This window comes from Oryx dammah, unplaced genomic scaffold, assembly GCF_014754425.2.
Source record: "Oryx dammah isolate SB20612 unplaced genomic scaffold, SCBI_Odam_1.1 HiC_scaffold_17, whole genome shotgun sequence".
In the NCBI taxonomy this organism is placed as follows: domain Eukaryota; kingdom Metazoa; phylum Chordata; class Mammalia; order Artiodactyla; family Bovidae; genus Oryx; species Oryx dammah.
The window spans coordinates 74,863,015-74,883,526 of NW_024070201.1; the positions used below are offsets into that span (position 1 = coordinate 74,863,015).

Sequence of the window (20,512 nt, forward strand, 5' to 3'; positions counted from 1 at the left end):
TTCTTCTCAAACAGTTTAATAGCAAATAAACAAAGGAAGGTACCACACTTGGCAGATACAAAATGACTTTTTGTCCGTGTGTCTGTGCAATTAAAACAGATTTTAGGTTCCCCATTGGGACAAAAGGAAAAACACACAAAAAAGGAAGATTTCCTTTTAAACACATACTCCCTTGCTCCAAACTTGTAACAATTTTTTTTTTTCTTTTTTAATCCACTACACAAACTCTGTGATCAGGTCAGAAAAGCTACAGGGGCTCTTCTTGCCTTTTTTTTTTTTTTAAACCATTAAAGTAAAATCCATAATTTTCTACATAGTACAACACAAGTTCACACAAAAAAGACATTTTCTTTTGCAAATCAAAACAGGAAAGAAAGGAAAAGCTCAAACAAGGTAAAGAAAAAGCATTTCTACGGCTGAATCACGACTTTGAGTTGATTGAATCCCGTTGTTGCTGCAGAACAGACTGTGCGTTTGGTCATAGTGGCAATTTTTTCTCTTCACATTGTGAAATCACTTTACATTGTTTTCTAGTAGAAAAGGCAAAAAACTGTACAAAACCCCTAGTGTTAAATACAACGTTTGTACCAATAAAAAACTCACACAGGTTTGTCTCCAAAATGTAAAGTTTCTTTTTTTTTTTCTTTTTAAATTATTCACAAAAAGCAGCTGGAAATCAGAAAGGCAGCTGCCGCTCCAGGGTCTCAAATCCATTAAAACCACCACAAAACAATTAAAACAATCAGAGAGAGAAAAAGGAAAAGGAAACAACGTCCAACATTTGGCATTTGGTTTTATCCACAGGTTTTCCCAGAGCTCCTCTTGGAATTGAAAGCAAAATATATTGGCAAACATGGGTTCTGAATACACAGGAAGGGGAGCCTCGGTGCCTTCTGCCCACAGAGGCCGCTCTGTGCAGTCAGACTGTGGGGTGCGCGGCGGTCTCGCTCAGGCTGGGGTTCCTGGCCTCCTTCCATCCACTCACCCCTCTGAAGAAATGAAGCAGCCTACCATCCACTGGGCCTCCACCTGGCCACCCTCTCCTCCGGTTAAGGGGCCCCCGAGCTAATACTAGGCTGCCTGCCCAGTCCCCAGGCAAAGACGCTGCCGAGACCCTTCCTCATCACCTGCAGCGCGGATGAGCGGACAGCGCTTCTACCTTCCCCGCCCCTCCCTGGACAGCCCTACTTCCCAGCTCGCTCACTCGCCCACCAGCCGCTCAGGCCTGGGTGGAAGCTATCCTAAACGCCGCCCCTGCAACCTCTGACCTCCACAGACCCACCCTGCGACCTCGCGTCTCCTCTGGCCTCGCCCTTCACCGTGCACATTCTCACTCAAGTCCCTGCAGACCCTGAGGCTGGATGGTGCCCCGAGAGAGGAGGGCAGGCTCCCCTCAGGGAACCAAGGACCGGGGCTTGCCTGGCACCCGGGGACAGTAGCTATTTGGCTCTTCACCCAGTTAAAAAAAATAAACACAAAAAAACCGCCCTGACCCCCACCCCAACAGCTAAGCAAGAGCAGAGCTGCAGTGAAGAGCCAGAGTGGGGCGGTGGGGGCGGGGGCTGCACAGCATGCTGGCAGGGGTACTGGCGCCTGGTGCAGGCACGCCCGCCTCCGAGAGGCTCAGGGCACTCTCTGCCTCCGGGGGTGAGGGAGGCCTGGGGCCCCTGGCGCGCTCAGCCTCCTGCTGCCCACAGCCGCCCCGGGGTGCTCTCTCTGCTCCTGTGCCTCTCTGGAGCCCCTTCCCACCCGTCTCTGAGCAGAGCAGCCGGCCCCAGAGGCCCCCCGAGGCCTGCAGGCCTGGTGGGGAGACAGTCTAAATGCACAGGCGTGCGCTCTAAGGGCGAGAGAGGAGGAAGCTGCCGCTTCGGAACACAACAGCACAACCCGGGGAAAATCAACCCCACAACAATTTAAAACAGCTTCTTTGAAACCCTTTTAAATCGGTCAGTTTTTGCACAAACTATAGAAAACAGAGAGGTGGAGGTGATAAACACGGAGGTGTGAAGAAACAGCAGGAAACGCGCAGAGCTCGGGTTTCTGGGCACAATCTTAGTAGGAAGGGAAAAACCCAGAACAAAAACACAAAAACAATACAAAAACAGAAAAAACCCGAAGCATCACATTTTGCTGTGGAGACGGCAGGAACAGTCGTGGGGCGGGCGTGGCGGGGCCGGGGGCCCGCAGGCTCCCCGCAAGGGCGCTCCCCGGCAGGGCCACAGGCGGCGGGGGCTGCCTGGGCCCAGCTGCAGCCGGTGGTCAGAAAGGAAAAAGGGTTCAGGGGCTTTCTGCAGTTGCGAACTCATAAAAAACAAAAATAGGAACACATGCGGTCTCCTCAAGCCCTACAAACTGTACCAGCAAAATGTGCTCAGGAGCCTCAAAGGTTTTAGTGACATCTTTTATTTCATTGTTTACTCCAAAGTTGTCTTTAAAACTAAACACACCGAGAAACAAAGCCTAGAAGCGGACTGGCTGTGTGTTCACAGAAATACAAACACCACGCGGTATGTGCTAGTAGGGCTGCTCTGAAGACAATTACAAAGAATTGGAATCACAAAATCAAGTGGTTATCTTATGAAGTTCTAGAAAAATAGATTTTTTTATATTCAAATGCAAGTTTAAATATTTCCCCTTCAGCAGTCGTTCTAGCAAAACCAATTTGGCAGCACAAAAGAAAAAAAAAAGGAAAGAAAAAAGAAAAAACAAAGAAAGAAACAAACATAATAAAAATACACATCAGCATCAAAGGTCAACACAAGGTCAAAGGTGAGAGTTCAAGCATCAGAGAAGCTGAAGAGACAGGGATTTGGACGATGTACTTGACGCCACATCGACATGCTTTAGGCACAACGATGAACAAACGGCAGGAATCTAGAAAAAAAACAAACCAGAAAGAGGGAGACCCACTGAGTTACACAGAGCAATACATCCAAACAAAGAGAGAGAGAACAGGAACACTCACTGTGTACAGCCCTGAAATGAGGAGGCGGGCAGGGGAGGCTGGGCAATGACGGAACTCTTGCACATGCTAACAATGGACACGGGAAAGTCAAAAAGGACATGGAGGACACCAAGAAAACATCCAACTGCCAGAGACACGGGGAACCTAAGGCTTGGATTTCCCCAGAAGCGCCCAAGCGCATCTGAAAAGCATCCGAAAAGCAGCTCTCGGGCGGAGCAGAGCCTCAGCCTCCCGAGTCTCACTCCTGGTCGAGACTCGGAGACAGCTGGAGCTGCTGGCTTGTGGGAGGGGCGGGGGGTGCGAATTCTTTGGGGGAGAGGGCCAGAATTTCTCCCCCTTCCTATAGAGATGGCCCTCTGTTGCCAGAAATCCAAGCTCTTAGCTTCCACGAGGGCCCTAGCCACTCCTGTGGGACCCAGGAGACAGTGTCTGGCTGCATTCAAGGCAAATCAATTTCATGATGAAACCCAAGGAAGAAACAAAACTACAGCAGAAAACACGTTTACATAAGTGAACCCCCCACGACAGAAAAGGACTGCTTAAGACTTGACTGCGAGTCTCCCCTCTCCGAGCTGAACCCTTTCACACCGTGAGACTTGTAGGGGGAGCAGCTTCTCCACACCACCACCTTTGGCCCGGGGAGAGAACTGTGCTCGAGGGCGGCGCTGCTGTGGGAATTCGCGGGGCCGGGGCAGACGAAGGAACCCACGGCAGGTAGGAAACCTCGGGGTCTGGTATCAGAGGCAGGCGGATTACTCCTTTAACTTTCATGCCAATAGCAAAGGGGTTTCGGAGCCCAGGACAAATAGGTATGCAAGTAACAGTGAAATGGGGGAGGAGGGAGGGACAGGGACAAAGGTGGGCACAGAGTGGAGCTCCGGGCTTTGGAAAACCCCACGCGGGCCAAGGAGGAAGACAGAACAGAAGGTGAGACCGGCAGCAACCTGGGGAGCACAGCTCTCTCCTCCGCCAATTCACAGCGTTAACGCCTCCCCCTTGGGCAGATTAGCTGGGCTGCAGACGGCCACAGAAAGTCAGTAGTTTCAATCATACACAGCACCCTGTGTGTACAACAATCACATTCTGGATTCTATAAAATCCTGGCCTTTTCCAGAGATATAATTTAGGTAATAAATATTCTCCACCCCGGAGCTGTATAAAACTTCTATAAAAATAGAAACGACATTCTTGGTTCCAGCCGGTTGGGATTCAGAACAGCGCCTCCCCAACCTAGCATTTTTTTCTTTTTTTTGTTTTCTTTTTTCTTTTTTATTTTTATTTTTTGCATTTATTTAAAAAATCCCATCATGACCCTGGAAGCCTTTGGAACAGTTTTATCCTTGAAACACAGGACACATTTCTCCCAGTGCGCAGAATTCAAGTTTACGTGGTTCAGCTTAAGAAGTATGTTTCATGTTTCTTAGAGGACAACAGACCCAAGTTATCACTATGAGAAGGGAACAGCTGTCCCAGCTTCAATGGGATAATCCACCACCACCAACTACCCGCACAACAGCAAGCCAGTCAACGCTGTCTGAGGCCTGAGGACAGCATGGCAAGGAGAGCGCCCCCGTCTGACTGACAGCAAAGCAACCCCTGTGATCTCGCCTCTGCCGCTAGGGGGCAGGGCTGACGTCTGTGAGGCTGAGGACCCCAGGGTCGGTCCCTGGCCTTGGCTGCGGGTCATATCCTAACAGGGCCACTTCTGCCCAGGGACACATTCCCGACAGCGGGTTCTTCCCGGGCCTCCCCACTACCAGCACTTCTTGGAGCAGAGGCAGAGCCCGGAGGCTGTGTGGGTCACAGGCAGGAGTGAGACCTGCGGGAGGCAGCAGGGAGCTGACTGTAAGCACGAGGACAAAAATGAACAGGGTCCTACTGAGGTAAATGAACACTGAGCGCACACGGAGGCTGTAAACGTCCTGCCGTCGCCTTTGTCACCAAGAGCAGAGCACGGGGCTGGAAGGGGCAGAAGAGGGGCCTGTCTCCATCCAGACGCCACGCCTGGGCCATCTCAACCAAGGAGGCAACCGCGGATTGCTTAATCCTTTTAAGAACTGGGTGCTGGCCACCGGGAAATGCAGCACCGGCTCAAAGGGACGCTAGGACTCAGGTACACCGAGAAGCAGGCTCCTCCTCCCCCAGCGACAGCTTTTAATCGCTCTGCTCAGGAGAGGTGCTCCCTTCTGCCAGATCCCATAAGCCCTTCCTGGATCTACCCTCACGAGAAAACTGTGGCTGGGGGTGGAAGTGACATTCCTTGCTGTGGTCAATTCCAAAACAGGAAACCCGACAGTCTTCCCGAGAAGCCTTCTTTAAAGGGGCCTGGTAGACATGGGCCGTGGTCTATCGGTCTGGTGTTGAAATAAACTACATGACCCCTTTGATTGGCTGCTTCTTCCTAAGAGCCACCAGCCAGGAAGGAAGGGCTGATCCAACACCAATGGCTGGCTGGGTAACGGATGACAAATCCCTGCTTTTTGCATGTTAGGCTAATTTAATAGGTGCATTATTTCCAGAGACTTGTTACCCCTTCTTAGGTAAGCGGGCAGAAATCCTAGATGAGAATCTAAAAAATCGCTGGCAAGAATGCAGACTTTCCAGTGAAGGCGGTTACGGAGGAGTTTCAGCCTCCAGCTCCCAGGGCTGCCGGGTTTCAAGTCACTCTCCTCCAAAGCCAACCCCACCTGCTATGCCCCCCAAAAGCTCTTGGGTATCAGTTCTCACGTCACCCACTCTCGTGCTCAGGAAGATTCTGGGGGTCCACTTTCGTCTAACTTCGTCCTCTTTCTTGGGATAGTTTGGGGCAAATTCTGATCCTCTTTCTTAATGTTTCTCCATTTTCCCCTCCTCCCCCAGGGCAGTTTGATGTTGGTCCTTCTCAACACACACTGGTTACAAACACAGCAAACTTTTAAATAAAGGAAAAAAAAAAAAAAAAACAACTCAGGATATGGCACCTAAACTCCAAAGTAAAACACTGGAAACCAAAGCACAAACTTGTCCTCTGTACGAAGCGAAATTCCCACAGAAGGCAGTAGCTGAGTCTTCAGGGCAAGCTGTGCCTGCGAGAGTGGCAGGGATCAGGGTCCAGGGCTGTCAACACACAGCCTTAGGGCTTCGAATCATTAAGGGTGCTCCTCCCCCACTTACCAGAAGACCCTCTCACTCCAGTCTCAGAGGGGAGCACGCTCAGTAGGGCTTGCTGTCGTTCTTCGAACGTTTGAGCTGCACTTTAAGCCGCTTCATGCCGATCTGAAAGCCGTTCATGGACTGGATGGCAGCCTGAGCCGAGACAGGATTGTCGTAACTTACAAAACCTGTGTGTCCGAGCAGAAACCCAGTGAGGGGCGTGAAGAGGCAAGGACAGCCTCAGTCCTCCTTATGCAGCAGGATCCTTACATGAGCTGAGTCTCAAATCTCAATTCTTCTCAGCAGGAAGACTTCTTGAAATTACATCACATGAAACAAATCAGGTTCCTAACAGTATCAGCTGACATCTACACAGTACCCTCAAGTATTTTTTGGCCAAGCCATTTTCCAGACATTATTTTTACCTCTGGAGCGACAGTGTGGGTACAAATCACCATTCCCACTAGAGAAATGAAAAAATAAACAGGCTCAAAACGAGGTAATGTAATCTACTCAAATCAAAGTTAAACTAAAGCTAAACAAAGTCAAACTCAGCTCTTCCTGCTGTCAGCCCCTTCTCTTTCTCGCTCACTGGTAAGAACACTCAACCCTCCCCACACCAGAAGAAACACCAACATACCGAAACACTTGCTCAGGTTTGTCTGCTTGTCTATAAAAACCTTGGCAGACACGACATTTCCAAAGGGCATGAACATCTGCAGCAGGTCCTGGTCTCCGAACTCCTGGGGCAGGTGGTAGATGAACAGATTGGCTCCTTCCGGACCTGCAAGATTCCCACTGACTGAGACGGCATCAGGGTCAAGCACACTCTCCCCTGCACCAACTGAGCCCCATTTCCACCTGTGTTAAAACTCTCAGCATCCCCAAGACACAGAAATGTGTCTGGAGAACTAAAAAGATTCTCCAAACACAAAGCAAGGAGCTGAAGGGCAGTCTCTGAAACAGGTTCCTGCCCTCTTTCCAGTTCACCATTCTCACGCTCTGTCTCACCGGCAGAGGGCAGAATCTGACCCTGTGGGAGGATGGCATGCTGGGACAGTAGCAGGCAGACTTGCATTTGGAGCAAAAAACACAGCAGAGATAAGTAAAATGGGTTTCAAAAGAGTGCCTAGAAACTAGAGGGCCAGCAAAGAGGTCAGTAGTCGCCAGAGGCAGGTGGGACAGGGACTGACTACAGAGAGACAGGGCGGAGTTTCTAGGGGTCATGGAGATATTGTACATCTATCGCGGCAGGAACATGACTCATGTGCTCGGCAGAGCTCACAGAGCTATATTCACCAAAGGGTGAATTTTACCGTAAGGAAATTGTGCCTCAGTAAACATGTATGTTTAAAATACATGCCTATGATAAATAATCAGGCTTCCCTGATAGCTCAGTTGGTAAAGAATCCACCTGCAATGCAGGAGACCCCGATTCGATTCCTGGGTTGGAAGATCTGCTGGAGAAGGGACAGGCTCCCCACTCCACATTTCTTGGGATTCCTTTGTGATTCAGCTGGTGAAAAGTCTGCCTGCAATGCGGGAGACCTGGGTTTGATCCTTGGATTGGGAAGATCCCCTCGAGACGGGAAAGACTACCCACTCCAGTATTCTGGCCTGGAGAATTCCATGGACTGTATTGTCCACGGGGTGGCAAAGAGCTGGACATGACTGAGCGACTTTCACTATATATGATAAATAACCAAAGCTCAAAAACAGAGTATGTTTTCCTCTTCAACTCAAGGACTTCCTAACGAAAGAAAAGTTTTAAAAAGTATTTTTACTGGAGTATAACTGACTTACAATGTGGTGTTAGTTTCTGCTGTGCAGCTAAGTAAATCAGGTATACGTATACACACGCATATCCACTTTTGGAGGTTCTTTCCCCATACAGGTCCTCAGAGCACTGTGCAGAGTCCCTGTGCTGCACAGCGGTCCGTACCAGTCTGCTTTATGTGTCTCGGTGGGTGTGTGTCAGGCTCAGGCTCCCTGTTTGCCCCTCCTTACCCCTCCCCCCTTGTTAACACAAGCTCGTCTTCTACATCTGTGACTCGTCCTGTTTTGTGAATAAGCTCATCTGTAGCAGGTTTTAAAGACTCCCCATATGAGCGACACCACTCATCTTTCTCTGCCTTAGTTCACTCGGCATGACGCTCTCTAGGGCCCGTCCATGTTGCTGCAAATGGCACTACTGCATTCTCTGTAACGCTGGGTACAGCCTGTTGTACATACACACCATGTACTGAAGAAGAGTTTTATTACAGTGGCAGTCCAGTCAGCCTCCAGCCGCCCCGGCCTCCCTGCTGTCGTCAGATACTGTGGCACCAACTGCCTCCTGGTCTCTGCGCTTGCTGCCCCTCCGCCCCATTCCTCTTCTTCCCCGAGATACACACATGGCTCGCTCCTTCCCTCCCTAAGGTCTGCGCTTAAAACGTCAATTTGGAGAAACCTCTATGGAAAATGCTATCTTTCTGGCACTCTATTCCGCTTTCCTGTGCGTTATTTTTCAGAGCACCCCTGGAACACCTCATGCTTCTGCTCACCGCCTGTGTCCAGGGTTCCAAGAGCTCCCTGTCAACACAGCCCAGGGCAGGTGGTAAATGTCCAGCTTAGAGCAGGCAGGGCGTGCTGCACCGGAGCTCCTTGGGGCTAAAGCAAGAGAGGATGCTCGTCTTTTCCTACATGAATGCTTAGATCCTGCCAGCTCCAGGCTATGAAAACTCATCAAATAAGAGCACAGAGATGTCAGCAGGGTTTTCTACTCACACAAACCACTTTCGGGCCTCTTTCTGCTTAGAAAGCCTCTCCTGAATTTAATACCATTTGTGTCAAAGCACCTACTCCCCACTCCATCAGCCCACGGGCTGTAACTCTGTCTCATCGTCCTTCTGTTTGTCCTCAGTAAGGAAAAGCACAGATGAGAAAGTGAGGAAAACGCCAATTGACAGGGTTAAGGGGACACCTAGACAGAAGGCATCCTCTAGCAGATTTCTAAGAGAGAAGACATCCTCTAGCAGACTTCTAAGAGAGAAGACATCCTTCAGCAGACTTCTAAGAAGAGAGAAGACTTCCTCTCAAAAACAGACTGCCAAACTGCACCAGACACAGTGAAGCCAGTATCTTTCCTCGCCTGAAAGCTGTAGCCCCACTCGAGGAGGGCGTACAGAGGTTCTGAGACGAGACACAACCAGAACACATTCCAGTGCAGCCCACAGTTTCTCAGTCCACCCTCGACAATGCCAAAGAGCAGTGTTGGCCTCACCACCTCAGTGGCTCTCCTGGGCTTTGCCTGCCCTTCAGCGCTGGTGCAGAGAGTGTGCCCACCCCGCCCTGACTCCAGTCCCCCCGCACTCACCTTCCTTCTGGCTCCCAGCGGCGCCGACACTCTGCTGTGTCAGCAGGCTCTGGTTGTACAGGGTGGGGAGCGCCGCGGCAGCATACTGCTGGATCCCCGAGTAGGCCTGTGTGAGGGCCTCCATGGTGCTCCCGGTGCCGTTGGAAAGGCCGCTGCTGCCCAGGCCACCATTTAAAGCAGCCATCCCTTGGTGGGGGTGGGGGTGGGGGTGGGGGAGGAGGATCGACAGATCGGAAAGACTCAACTGATGCGAAAGACAAATGCCCAAGTACACCCTGTCACCTCCTCCTCAGCTTCTCCCTGAGAAGGAACAGCCATCTGACGGGTCAGGTTTCAGGACAGTCACCAGGGCCCATGGTTAACGGGGACGTTCTAAACGGCCACACCCAGAGGCAGCTCATCCTCCAACCCGCACAAAAAGCGATACCACTGACACGTGACCTGCCCCACTTCTCTGGATTCGCTGCCATTTTCTCCTAAGAATGGAATGTGGTACAACAGCAGTCCCAGGCCTGGGGCCTAAAACGAGTGCATACATTGGACGGCAGATGTGGGTGAGTCCCATTATCGGGATAGCTGCCAGCGCTTACTTCGTGTACCACGGTCAGACGCTGTACTAGGTGATGTGCTCAGCACTGCACTGGATTCTCATTTTACCTGACAGTCCTCAGAGAACTCTAATCCCACTTCACAGACGAGAAAATGCCCTTAGAAAGGTGGTCTTAAGGTACAGGATCAGGTCTGACTCAAAACCGCACGATCATTTCTAACTTCACTGGGCCACCCCCATCATTCACTCTAAGTGTCCCTACCAAAGTAGTTTAAAATGTGCTACCTGCACAGAGTGACTGGATGACTTCCAGGGACTGGCCCTCACCTGCCAAAGAGCTGACGTTGAGGCCTGCTGTTGCTCCAGCTAATGTCTGCAGGGCTCCCAGGGAGGCGATGGGGTTGACGGAGCTGCTGCTGCTGGAGCTCGGTGAGGACCCTGCTGTCAGACACCCACCAGTTAAACTCAAACCAACACTTGCCCTCCCGTGTCAACAGGAGCCAAAGCACCAGCTGTGTCACTCAACTCTTCATTCTCTTTATAGGGAGGCTTTCGGTTACCAAGTCCCCCGCCCTCTGCTCGCCCCAGTGAATGATTCTGGTAACAACATGCTCCTGCAGTACATAGAAGTGATGCTTACAACTAACTGAAAACTATGAGAGCTCTCTTAACTCAGAAGAAGACATCTGAGACTTTACTGTTCATGATCTGACCCCTTTGGAAATCGGTGTTAACTATTCTCCAGAACAACATAACCCTCATGTGGGATTCTGCCCAAGGCCCACAAGGGCCCCTGGCCGCTATCACATGCTTACCTGAACTGGTGAGTACGCTGAGGGGACTGCTGGACGTGGTGAGAGCACTGGTACCACTTGGTGTGTTCTGAGCTGCACTAGCTGCAGCAGCCAGTGCAGCCAGGTTCTGTAACTGCATTGCATTTAACCCTGCAACATCCAAAGCAAGCGATCAGCCAGCAGGTAAGAGTGCCCTACATCCACTCCGGCGATGACCGTGCAGGCTGGCAGAAGGCTCATCCCAAAGTGGAACTATTCTAGGTATAAGCCTTACAGGCAATACTGCAGAGCTCCAAAAAGACTCAGATACCATTCAACTCATTAAGAAACTAGACATTTCCTCAGATACGACATGTCTAATACAATAGCAGGCCAGCCCAAGTGAGTGAGCATTAATAAATGGATGGGCAATTAGAAAATCAGGAAAAAAGGGGTGGATTCCGTGGTCTACCACGGAGACAGGCAGACTGAAGAGAACAACGGCAAAGCCCGAGGCAGAGAATGCATCTGTATCTGAGCCTTCCCTCATGCTTTACAGGGGGTCTGCTCTGCAGTGGAGGCGAACCGAACAGAAAATGTAGCAGAGATCCAGAAGACCATGGAGGGACGACACGTGAAAACTGCAACAGCAGAGAGAACAAAGGAAAAACCACCACCTCAATAGCAGGCTAATCATCAGAAAAACAAGAGAAAACAAACTCCGAGGAGAAGACCTCCAAGTGGAACCTAGCAACACTGGCAAAAGGAGAGCAAAAAATCTGAACTGCACCAACGTGCGGCAAACGATTCACTAGACAGTGGAAAGGCAGATGGGCAGGGGTGGGGAATTAATGAGAAGAGAGAGGGTGCAGCACAGATTTACAATCTGGCAACTTTCTGAAAACACAGCAACCTTTGAGTCCCTGGGACAAAAAATGACTCCATCAGACTTCCCCAGTGGCACGCTGCACCTCGCCTAGGAGTAGCCCTTCCTCAGATGCACCTGCCTAGCCGTGTCCCACTGCCGGGGGGGGTGGGGCTGGGTGGCTTTGGAGCGGCCCTGTCCCTGGCCTCAGGTTTGTCTGTGGAGCTGTCTTTGTTAATCATCTGTCAGTTAAGTTTCTGGTGTTTGTTAACACCAAACATAGTAATTACCTAAGGAGTAACATGTATGAGGCACTAACTTTTGAGGTTCTAGCAGCTGCAGGGCAAGCCATACACACAGAAGCCATCTTAGACTTTTCCTCTGAGAATCACTGGAAAAGTCACTTTATTGTGGAAATAATTTGTGCAATTTTCTCCTTATCAAAGTGGCTGCAGACAGTCTGCAGGTACTAACAGCTCTTCTTACTAGAGACTTACAGGGGTGGGGAGCAGACAGCTGCAGAGCATTATGACACCAGTAACTAAATGGGCCGCCTTCAAGAGAGGAGGCATGAGTCCCAGGGTGTTCATCTAATGTCAGGTTTATGTAATGAGTGGGAATTTTTTTTTTTTCTGCACGAGCAGTAGAAAACTCTCAAGACTGTTGTTAGCTGCGTCTGTTGGCTTGGTGGCTGCTGCTCCTCTGCAGCAGTGAAACACTTACCTCCCATCGGGTGGAGGCTGCTCAGGGTGTTGAGGTTCCCAGAGGAGGCAGTCTGCTGAAGGAGCTGCAAATAAAGCTAGACATTACACCAAAAAACAGAACAAGAGTGAGAGTGAGGGCTGGTTCTGCATCTGGGATAACTCTACAGCACAGCAAAGCGAGAGTGCAGAGGCCCCCAGAGAGAAGAAAGTCGAAGACAAGAACCCAAGCCAACACAACAAAAACACGAGGCTTATGACAGCACAGCACAGCTGAAGCCCTGCTGCAGAGGATGGCCATGTCAGCTGCGTCCTAAGCCAGGCCCGAGTCCCTGGCAACACAGTGCAGCAGCAGAGGACAGAGCGCGAGGGGAGACCCGAGCTCAGCTCAGGCAGCCATGCAGCCCACTTCAGGAGCGTCTGCAGACGAGTGGCTGCCATGTCTAACTTCTCTCCCAAATCCTCCTTGGTCAGGTCCATACACCTTATTTTATAGGCTGTTCCCATCTGGAGACCTAATTTCTACTTTAGCTGACTACTTAAAATGCCAAATGGGACCATTTCAGGCTCTTTCTCAGAGTATCCTTTACCAGCCACGATGAACTTGGGACTAGATCAACCTTGTCGTGACTAAAATACTACGCATTCATCTAGCCCCATTCACCTCACTGTTGCAGATGACCAAATGATGGCTCAGGCTGCATTCATCCACGCAACATTCTCTTTCCATGAGTGTTCCATAACAAATACAACGAGAGGACCTGTCCATAAGCTATGAATCTCCACGGCCTTACCCTATACCTAGCAAACTGGAACCCTGATCTAAGCAACCTGCTGGAACCTTTTGTTCCATTTAAACCCCATCACTGAATGGCTGATACTCTTGCTTCTGGACCCTCTGTTCAATCTGTCACCCATTCCTAGAAACAGCTGACCTGGCTCCTCTGTCATCACGAATCTCTCTAGTCTACAGCCATTTCAGGCAAGTTCACAAACTTCCAGAAGCAGGATGAAAAAGTGTACACACGTAGAATTTTATCAGCTTCTCAAAGGGCTCCACAACCTGGAAGATTTAAGAACTACTGCTCTAGTTTCAAGCTGACACATTCTAGTGCACCCTAATTAATGATGGCATGCTATCACGTCCGCAGCCCATCACTCTCACACGTCTTTATTTCTGTCTTCTTCAATATCCTGGCCAATGGGCTCAGTCCCAACTAGTAGGCTGTACATACTGTACTTGGCACTTCCTCCCTAAACGAGACCAGCTCTTAGCGCGGGGATCATGTTTAACTGAAACAAAGAGGCCACAGCTCTCAACATATACCATCATGTGCCTGCTAGATGTGGCAATGACAACAAAAAGGTGAGTCTTCATTAAAAGAAGGTGCCAAACTCTCTAAGAAAAGCAAGCACACGCCATGGAGATAATTTCCAAAGCATTATCATTCTGGCAGAAGACTAAAATCTCTGAATTTTCTCAACTTATAAGCAATGTTCTAGCACCAAGGAACAATTTAATCTGCAAAAATAGAACAACCATCTAGGCTTTCTGATTTCAGAGAAATACCAGCAAAGATAATTCTTCTAATATTTTAGAAACATAGAAACCAGAGGGCATCAAATTAGCCAAAACCTGGCACCGAGGGCAGAAACCACTGCCTTTCTTGTTTCCATGTAAAATAACATTTTAAAGGATGAGGAATGAATGACTATACTTCTGTGTGTATTCTTAGGCTATCCATACTAACCTAGTGGTTTCACCATTTGTTTTCCTTCTTTGGTAGCTTCACAGATGACTTGTTCTTTCTGATTCAAAGATGAGACAGTTTTAAGTGTCTTGTGCCATCTGTGATTCTTTTGAGGGTTAAAGCAGTGACAACCCCTGTAATATGCACTGCAGACCTAATAAATCTAACAAATTAGAGCCTGCTTTTGGATTGTATGACTCAAACTTGACAAGAGAGAATTCAAATTAAAGGAAATCTATTTACTATTTAGTGAACTCAAATAGACACCTGTAATACTCATTTAATAATGTCCATGTTAATCTCTCGACCTCTCTGTCAATGGGAAAATCTACTGTCATACTCTGCATGGAAGGCTCAGGAAGAATTTTATTGATGGCCTCTACATCTACTAAAGAAAGAGATGGAGAGAGATACTTAGTAGCTAAGAATTCCCCAGGAATTTTTTTTCTTGCAGGCAGGGACACATGTTTCTAAATCTTTGTATTAGGAAATTAGGATTTCACTCTAATTGGAGCAGAAGCTCAAAATATAACCAACGATGTGTGATGAGAGCGAGCGAGCCAGTGCATACGCGAGACTAATGTGACAAAGAATACTGTGTTGCCTGAATTTGTTTGTAAAACTTGCATACGCTAAAAGTTGTGAGTGCTATTATATATGTTAGCTAGGGACAGCAAAAGAAGAAACAGCCGGGAGCTTGCACAGCCTGCAGAAAGCAAACCACAAGGACTCACTGCTAAATACTGGGGTCCAAGAGTATTTAGACCAGCAAGGTTTCCCCACACAGAGGCTGCGCTGATTTGCTGCATCTGCTGCTGGAGCTGCTGGGCCATTCTCTTCTGTTCTTTGTCCTTCTGTGTATCAGCAAATTTTACCACCATGGGGGAGGAGCAACCCTACGGAAACACCAAAATCAAAGGGTCAAATTCCTCATTCTGGGTGAAGGGAAACCCTCCTTTCCAGGGCCCCACAGGCTGCATTCTCATTTTATTCAGTGCCAAATGAGTCTCTTCTTTGACAGACACAAGTGGCAAACGGTAATTTGCAAGGGTTAACTAGTTGCACTGTGCTAACTTTAAAGAAAGCACCAGTGTTTCAGATGCTTGGCTGGCTTACCTTTTAGGGCTTCCCAGGTGGCATTAGAGGTAAAGAACCCACCTGCCAATGCAGGAGAACTAAGAGACCCAGGTTCGATCCCTGGGTTGGGAAGACCCCCTGGAGGAAGAAACAGCACCCTACTCCAGTATTCTTGGCTGGAAAATCCCATGGACAGAGAAGCCCGGTGGGCTATAGTCCATGGGGTTGCAAAGAGTCACACGTGACTAAAGTGACTTAGCACACAGCAACTTTGAGGGCAAGCAAATGCTATACATGCTACCGGGCTTTGATGCTCAGTGGTCTTGGCACTCGCGCTAAGGAGCTCTCCCTCTCATTCATCTGCCCCTACCTCCATGGTCTGTGCTTGGTGCATTGCCTTGATAGCTGTCTGTGCCATGGCTCTTGTTGTAAAAGTCACAAACGCACAACCTGGTGAGAGAAGAGTCAACAGCTCATCCACTCATTTAATGATTTATCGGACCAAAATTTACTGAGTGCCTACTACGTGCCCAAGTGCCATGCTAACAATACAGACGTGATTCCTGCCTTTAGGAGTCACGATCTAGTGGGGAAGGTGATGTGTTACAACCAGGCGATATACGCTTCAGGGAGAAATCAGGGAAGCACGAACAGGAGAGAAAGTGCTTTGACAGATAAAGGAGGAATCACATTCTCTAGTTTCTCTCGTGAAAGGGGTGTTCGCACTTTGGCATAGAATCTCTAAGGACAGAAACAGAGAATTTTAACGCACAACGCTTAAGTGCAGAATGCAGATTCCTTGGGGGAATTGGGATCAACTGACAGGAATCATGACAGGACCTAGAAACACAACACCATACTCAACCCTCTCCATCTTGACAGTATCATTCATGGCAGCTGGAGATCACTGGTTTCCACTGATCCAATTAAAAATAACTCCAAATTTAAGATGAGTACTTTTAAAGGTACTAAAGGTACTTTTAAAAGTTAAAAGTGTACCCACCTCGGCTCAACCCATCAGGTCCCCTCAGTATCCGGCATTCTTCAATCTGTCCAAACGAAGAGAACATGACTCGGATGTCATTTTCAGTGCACTTCTTGGATATCATACCGATAAACAGCTTCCTGTCTTCCACTGCTGAGAGAGTAAACACAAATGCTTGGCCGTTACTGCAGGAGGCGGCGCAGCAGAGCGCTGTGCCTTCCACCCTACCGCACTGACTTTAAGATGCATTTTGTTTCATAATTTAGCACCTGCTCTTATAAATCATAATTGGGAGCACTTAGATGAAATATAGTAGCTTCAGGATCTTATGAAAGTTATGTAACCATTCTGTGCCTGTTTCCTCGTGTGATTACTAGAGGAAACTTAGTTTACCTTGGAGGTTGCTGTAGGTATTAAACACCAAGTACTCAGCATCCTGCCTTGTACTTAGCGAGGTCTGCTCTCACCAGCAACACTGTTGTACCAAAGGATGAGTGTTCACACTTAACTGATATGACAAAAGAAGCAGAACACACATTCAGTGAATGTAACGGTCCACTTTCATATTCTGGTTATCTTCTTGAGGACTAAGCTTTTCTTCCTAATTTTTAGGGCGGGAATCTCTTTAGTTCCCCTCCTTACTCTGGTTGATAAGGAACTATGCAGATCAGAGGCATTCCAGTTCACTCTCAGATGTTCTTGTAATGCTTCCCTGTCAACTCTATTTATCTCCTCTATTTACCATGCTTATTTTAAAGAACAACTCAGATGACAGATTACTTACAGCACTGAATCACTATCTTCCACCAGACACAAAACTTAACTCAAAACGCATTAATTCTGAGTAAGTAACAGATTAACTGAAACCATGAAACTCCTAGGTGAGTTGGGCTTGGTAAACTCCTTCACATGAGTCTTGGCAATGATTTTTTTTGGATTCGACACCAAAAGAAAAAAAAAAAAAAAAACAAGTGGTGTTACATCAAATGAAAAAGCTTTTGCATAGCAAAAAACAAACAAAAAGCCATCAACAAAGAGGCAACCTACTGAACAGGTGAAAGTGTTTGCAAATCATGCATCTGGTAAGGAGCTAATAAGTAAAATGTATAAAGAACTTAAAGAACTCAACAGTAAAAGAAAAACAACTTGATTTAAAAATGGGCAGCTTCCCTGGTGGTCCAGTGGTTAAGACTCCATACTTCCAATGCAGGGTCAACAGAGACACAACAGACGCTCAGTATCACTAATCATCAAGGAAAGGAACTCAAACCACAATAAGATATTATCTCATATGTTAGAATGGTCATTATCGAAAAGACAGAAAAGAACAAGTGTTGGTGAGTTTGTGGAGAAAAGGGAACCCCTGTGCTCTGCTGGCAGGATCGATATGGCACAGCCACTGTGCAAAAGAGCACAGAAGCTCGTCAGAACATTGAAATGAGTGCCACCGTATCACCCAGTGACTCCATCCTGGGACACTGATCTGAGGAGCATGAAGACACTTACTTGGAAAGATCTATGTACACCCATGTTTATACAGCAAAGGTACAGAAGCAACCTAAGTATCCATCAACAGAGGAAGGGATACAGGAAAAGGGGTATTTTACACACACATGATTATTCTTCAGCCATGAAAAATGAAATCTGGACATATGTGGCAACATGAATGCACCGTGAAGGCATTCTGTTAAGTGAGTGAAGTCACAGAGAGATCAATACTGTATTGCTCTCATTTAAATATGAATATTTCAAACAAAAAAACAGTTGAGCTCATGGAGAACAGACTGGTGCTTGTCAGGAGCAAGGGAAAGGAGGCAGGCAAAATGGGTAAAGGAGGCCAAGAAGTATTAATAAGCTTATTATACATAAACTTCCAGTTTTAAAATAAGTCACGAGGACGTATGGTGACTATAGTTAATACTGCATTGCATGTTTCAATGTTGTCAAGAAAGTAGATCTTTAAAGTTCTCATCACAAGAATAATAATTTTGATAACTATGTATGGTGACAGATATCGAGACTTTCTGCAGTGTCATTTCACAGTACATACAAACACTGAATCATCATGCTGTACAACTGAAACTGACATATTGTATGTCAATTATACCTCAACAGAAGGTTAATTAGTGCACAATACAACCCAAACGCCACGAGGACAGCAAACACACCAGCAGGAACCGTATTCGGGGAAGACTCGCTCACGTGCTTGCTTACCGTTGTTCTTCTCGCTGTCGGCAGGCTTCATCTGTATAGGATGATGCATCTAAAATGGAAGACACGTGAATATTATGATTACACACACTGAAGGCGTTCAGAAACACAAATGAGGACTCTCAAGGAAATACCAAAACTGAGCTTTAAGAGGTGTCTCTGGGGACCTCCCTGGTGACCCAGTGGCTAAGAATCCACCTTGCAATGCAGGGGACGTGGGTTCAACTGCTGATCAGGGAACTAAGATCCCACATGCCTTGGAGCAACTAACCCCATGCGCCACACCAGAGTCCGTACGCTGCAATGACGCAACCAACCGAGACCCCACGCACCAAAGAAAGGAAGAACTGTCTGGAAGAACTGTCTCTGAACTCACGCCTGCCTCATTATCTCTCCTCAACAGAATCTCAAAATAGAATGTGAGTCAACAAGTCAAAATCCTCTTGGCTGAGAATCACTTTCAATCTATCTTCTTTGAAACATTGCCTTTATTCTTCCTTCGCATCAGTTGCTGTGGCAGTCACCCCGCTCCCCCCGTAAGTATGCTCCACGCGTCAAAGCCACCACGGTTCCACTTACTAGGAGGAGTTTCTTACCCCTGGGAGGACCTTCATGTTGTGAAGAGCGTTCTGAGCTTCTAATGCAGCTTTTCGGGTGTAAAATGTAACAAAACAGCACCCTGCAATAAGCAATACTTAATGAAATCAAACCAGTCCTTTGAAAGCAGATAATTTACGAGAGCACTCCCTCCTCCAGGGAAAGTCAAAAGCCAGGGCTGGGTTTATTCAAATGGGTGGGTGGGTGGCGAGAGGGGAGGGAGGGAGATGGAGAAAATCTAACAAGGAAGAGAGAAAAAAAAAAAAGATTTTCTACCATTTTCTTTATTGCTATCGTCACCTGGTTTTATTCTTATTTAGCTGCTCCTATAACTTCTCTGGCAAAATGGCTGTCCTTACAAAGGTCACAGAACCACGCCATTCAACCCACCCTCCACTGCCCAGGCAGTGGGCTGGGCAGAAAGACTCAGCCTTGCCCTCTTACAGCTTGTGGTCTACAACTCTTCCTTTCTCAGAACAAGCCTTACACGGCAGCCAGTTTCTACCATATGCCTTAAACATAATCATCATTTATTAAATTATAAAATGACTTAAGAGCAAGGATCTCTTAGTACCTATTTCTTGGACTCTTGGTTCTCATCAAGTATAATCACATGCCCAACAGCACTTGACTGAGGAGACCTTGGGACTCTGTGCTCTGTTACTGGGGATCGGAGGGCATAAGTATGTTTTGTAAATCTTAGGCCCGCAGTCCCATAAGATATGATATAGATTTTTTTTTAAATCACCCTGCAATTAAGATTTTAAATTACTGTATATTACATTGACAGTCATTTTCAGAAACTAGAATACCTTTTACTTTTGGTTAACTATGCCACAAAGAGAAAATAATTCCTCGGCTCTAGATCCTTTGCTATTAAGCTGGTTTCAAGCATGACAATCACGCTTGCTTACATCCGTACTATAGAACAGCTTCCATAGAAAATTACTCTGAAATGGGTTATCTGGGAAAACAAGTGTATATCTGCATGTGTCTAGGGGCAAAGCTAACACCTCATCTACTATCAGTCCTATAAACCCTCTCCTCTGCTGGGTATTTCTGGAGGCAGCTTGCCTGTTCATTTTGTAGGCTATAACAACCAGGTGATCTATAAACAAGCCCCTCCTAGTTGCTAAGCCATCCTAGAAGGCCTCTGTAACACCAACAAAAACCCACGAGTACCTGGACAGTCTTTCTCTTTTCACTTACCCTAGCTAAAATACTAAAAAACCACCTACGTGGTTGGTTTACTTCAACTTTATTTCTGTCATTCCATTACCAAGATCAAATGAGACACTCACATGAGTCTGTCTCTTGACTTTACAGATCTTGAAAATGACTGCCCAAGATCCAACTTACAAATTATCCTCATGATGTCACTCATGAGGATTTTCTTTTATTTTTAAGCCATTAAACATGTTTGGACTGGGAGATATAGCTGCAACAAAAAGACAGTAAGATCCCCCCGCCAACACCCCCGCCATGACCACAAGCGCATTCTGGCAATGAGACAGAGCATGCACGTGACTGCAAATACACATAAATCCAAA

The 20,512-nt window shown here is 47.6% G+C and overlaps 1 protein-coding gene across 20 annotated transcripts in view; it reads right to left on the reverse strand.

The window, feature by feature from the left end:
• CELF1 (CUGBP Elav-like family member 1) overlaps nt 1-20,512 on the reverse strand; it is a 67,879-nt gene continuing 47,367 nt past the window's right edge. For 5 of the 20 annotated variants that reach the window (XM_040259260.1, XM_040259266.1, XM_040259259.1 and 2 more), the window contains 12 exons: nt 18,962-19,044; nt 18,369-18,417; nt 16,173-16,307; nt 15,540-15,619; nt 14,827-14,988; nt 12,364-12,439; nt 10,818-10,946; nt 10,330-10,443; nt 9,453-9,638; nt 6,738-6,881; nt 6,119-6,285; nt 1-6,030 (listed from right to left, as the gene is read on the reverse strand). In XM_040259260.1, coding sequence (XP_040115194.1) covers nt 6,158-6,285; nt 6,738-6,881; nt 9,453-9,638; nt 10,330-10,443; nt 10,818-10,946; nt 12,364-12,439; nt 14,827-14,988; nt 15,540-15,619; nt 16,173-16,307; nt 18,369-18,417; nt 18,962-19,044 — 1,286 coding nt within the window. In that variant the 3' untranslated portion in view covers nt 1-6,030; nt 6,119-6,157. The remainder of the gene's footprint in view (nt 6,031-6,118; nt 6,286-6,737; nt 6,882-9,452; nt 9,639-10,329; nt 10,444-10,817; nt 10,947-12,363; nt 12,440-14,826; nt 14,989-15,539; nt 15,620-16,172; nt 16,308-18,368; nt 18,418-18,961; nt 19,045-20,512) is intronic. The other 15 variants (XM_040259264.1, XM_040259254.1, XM_040259261.1 and 12 more) reach the window with 13 other exon arrangements.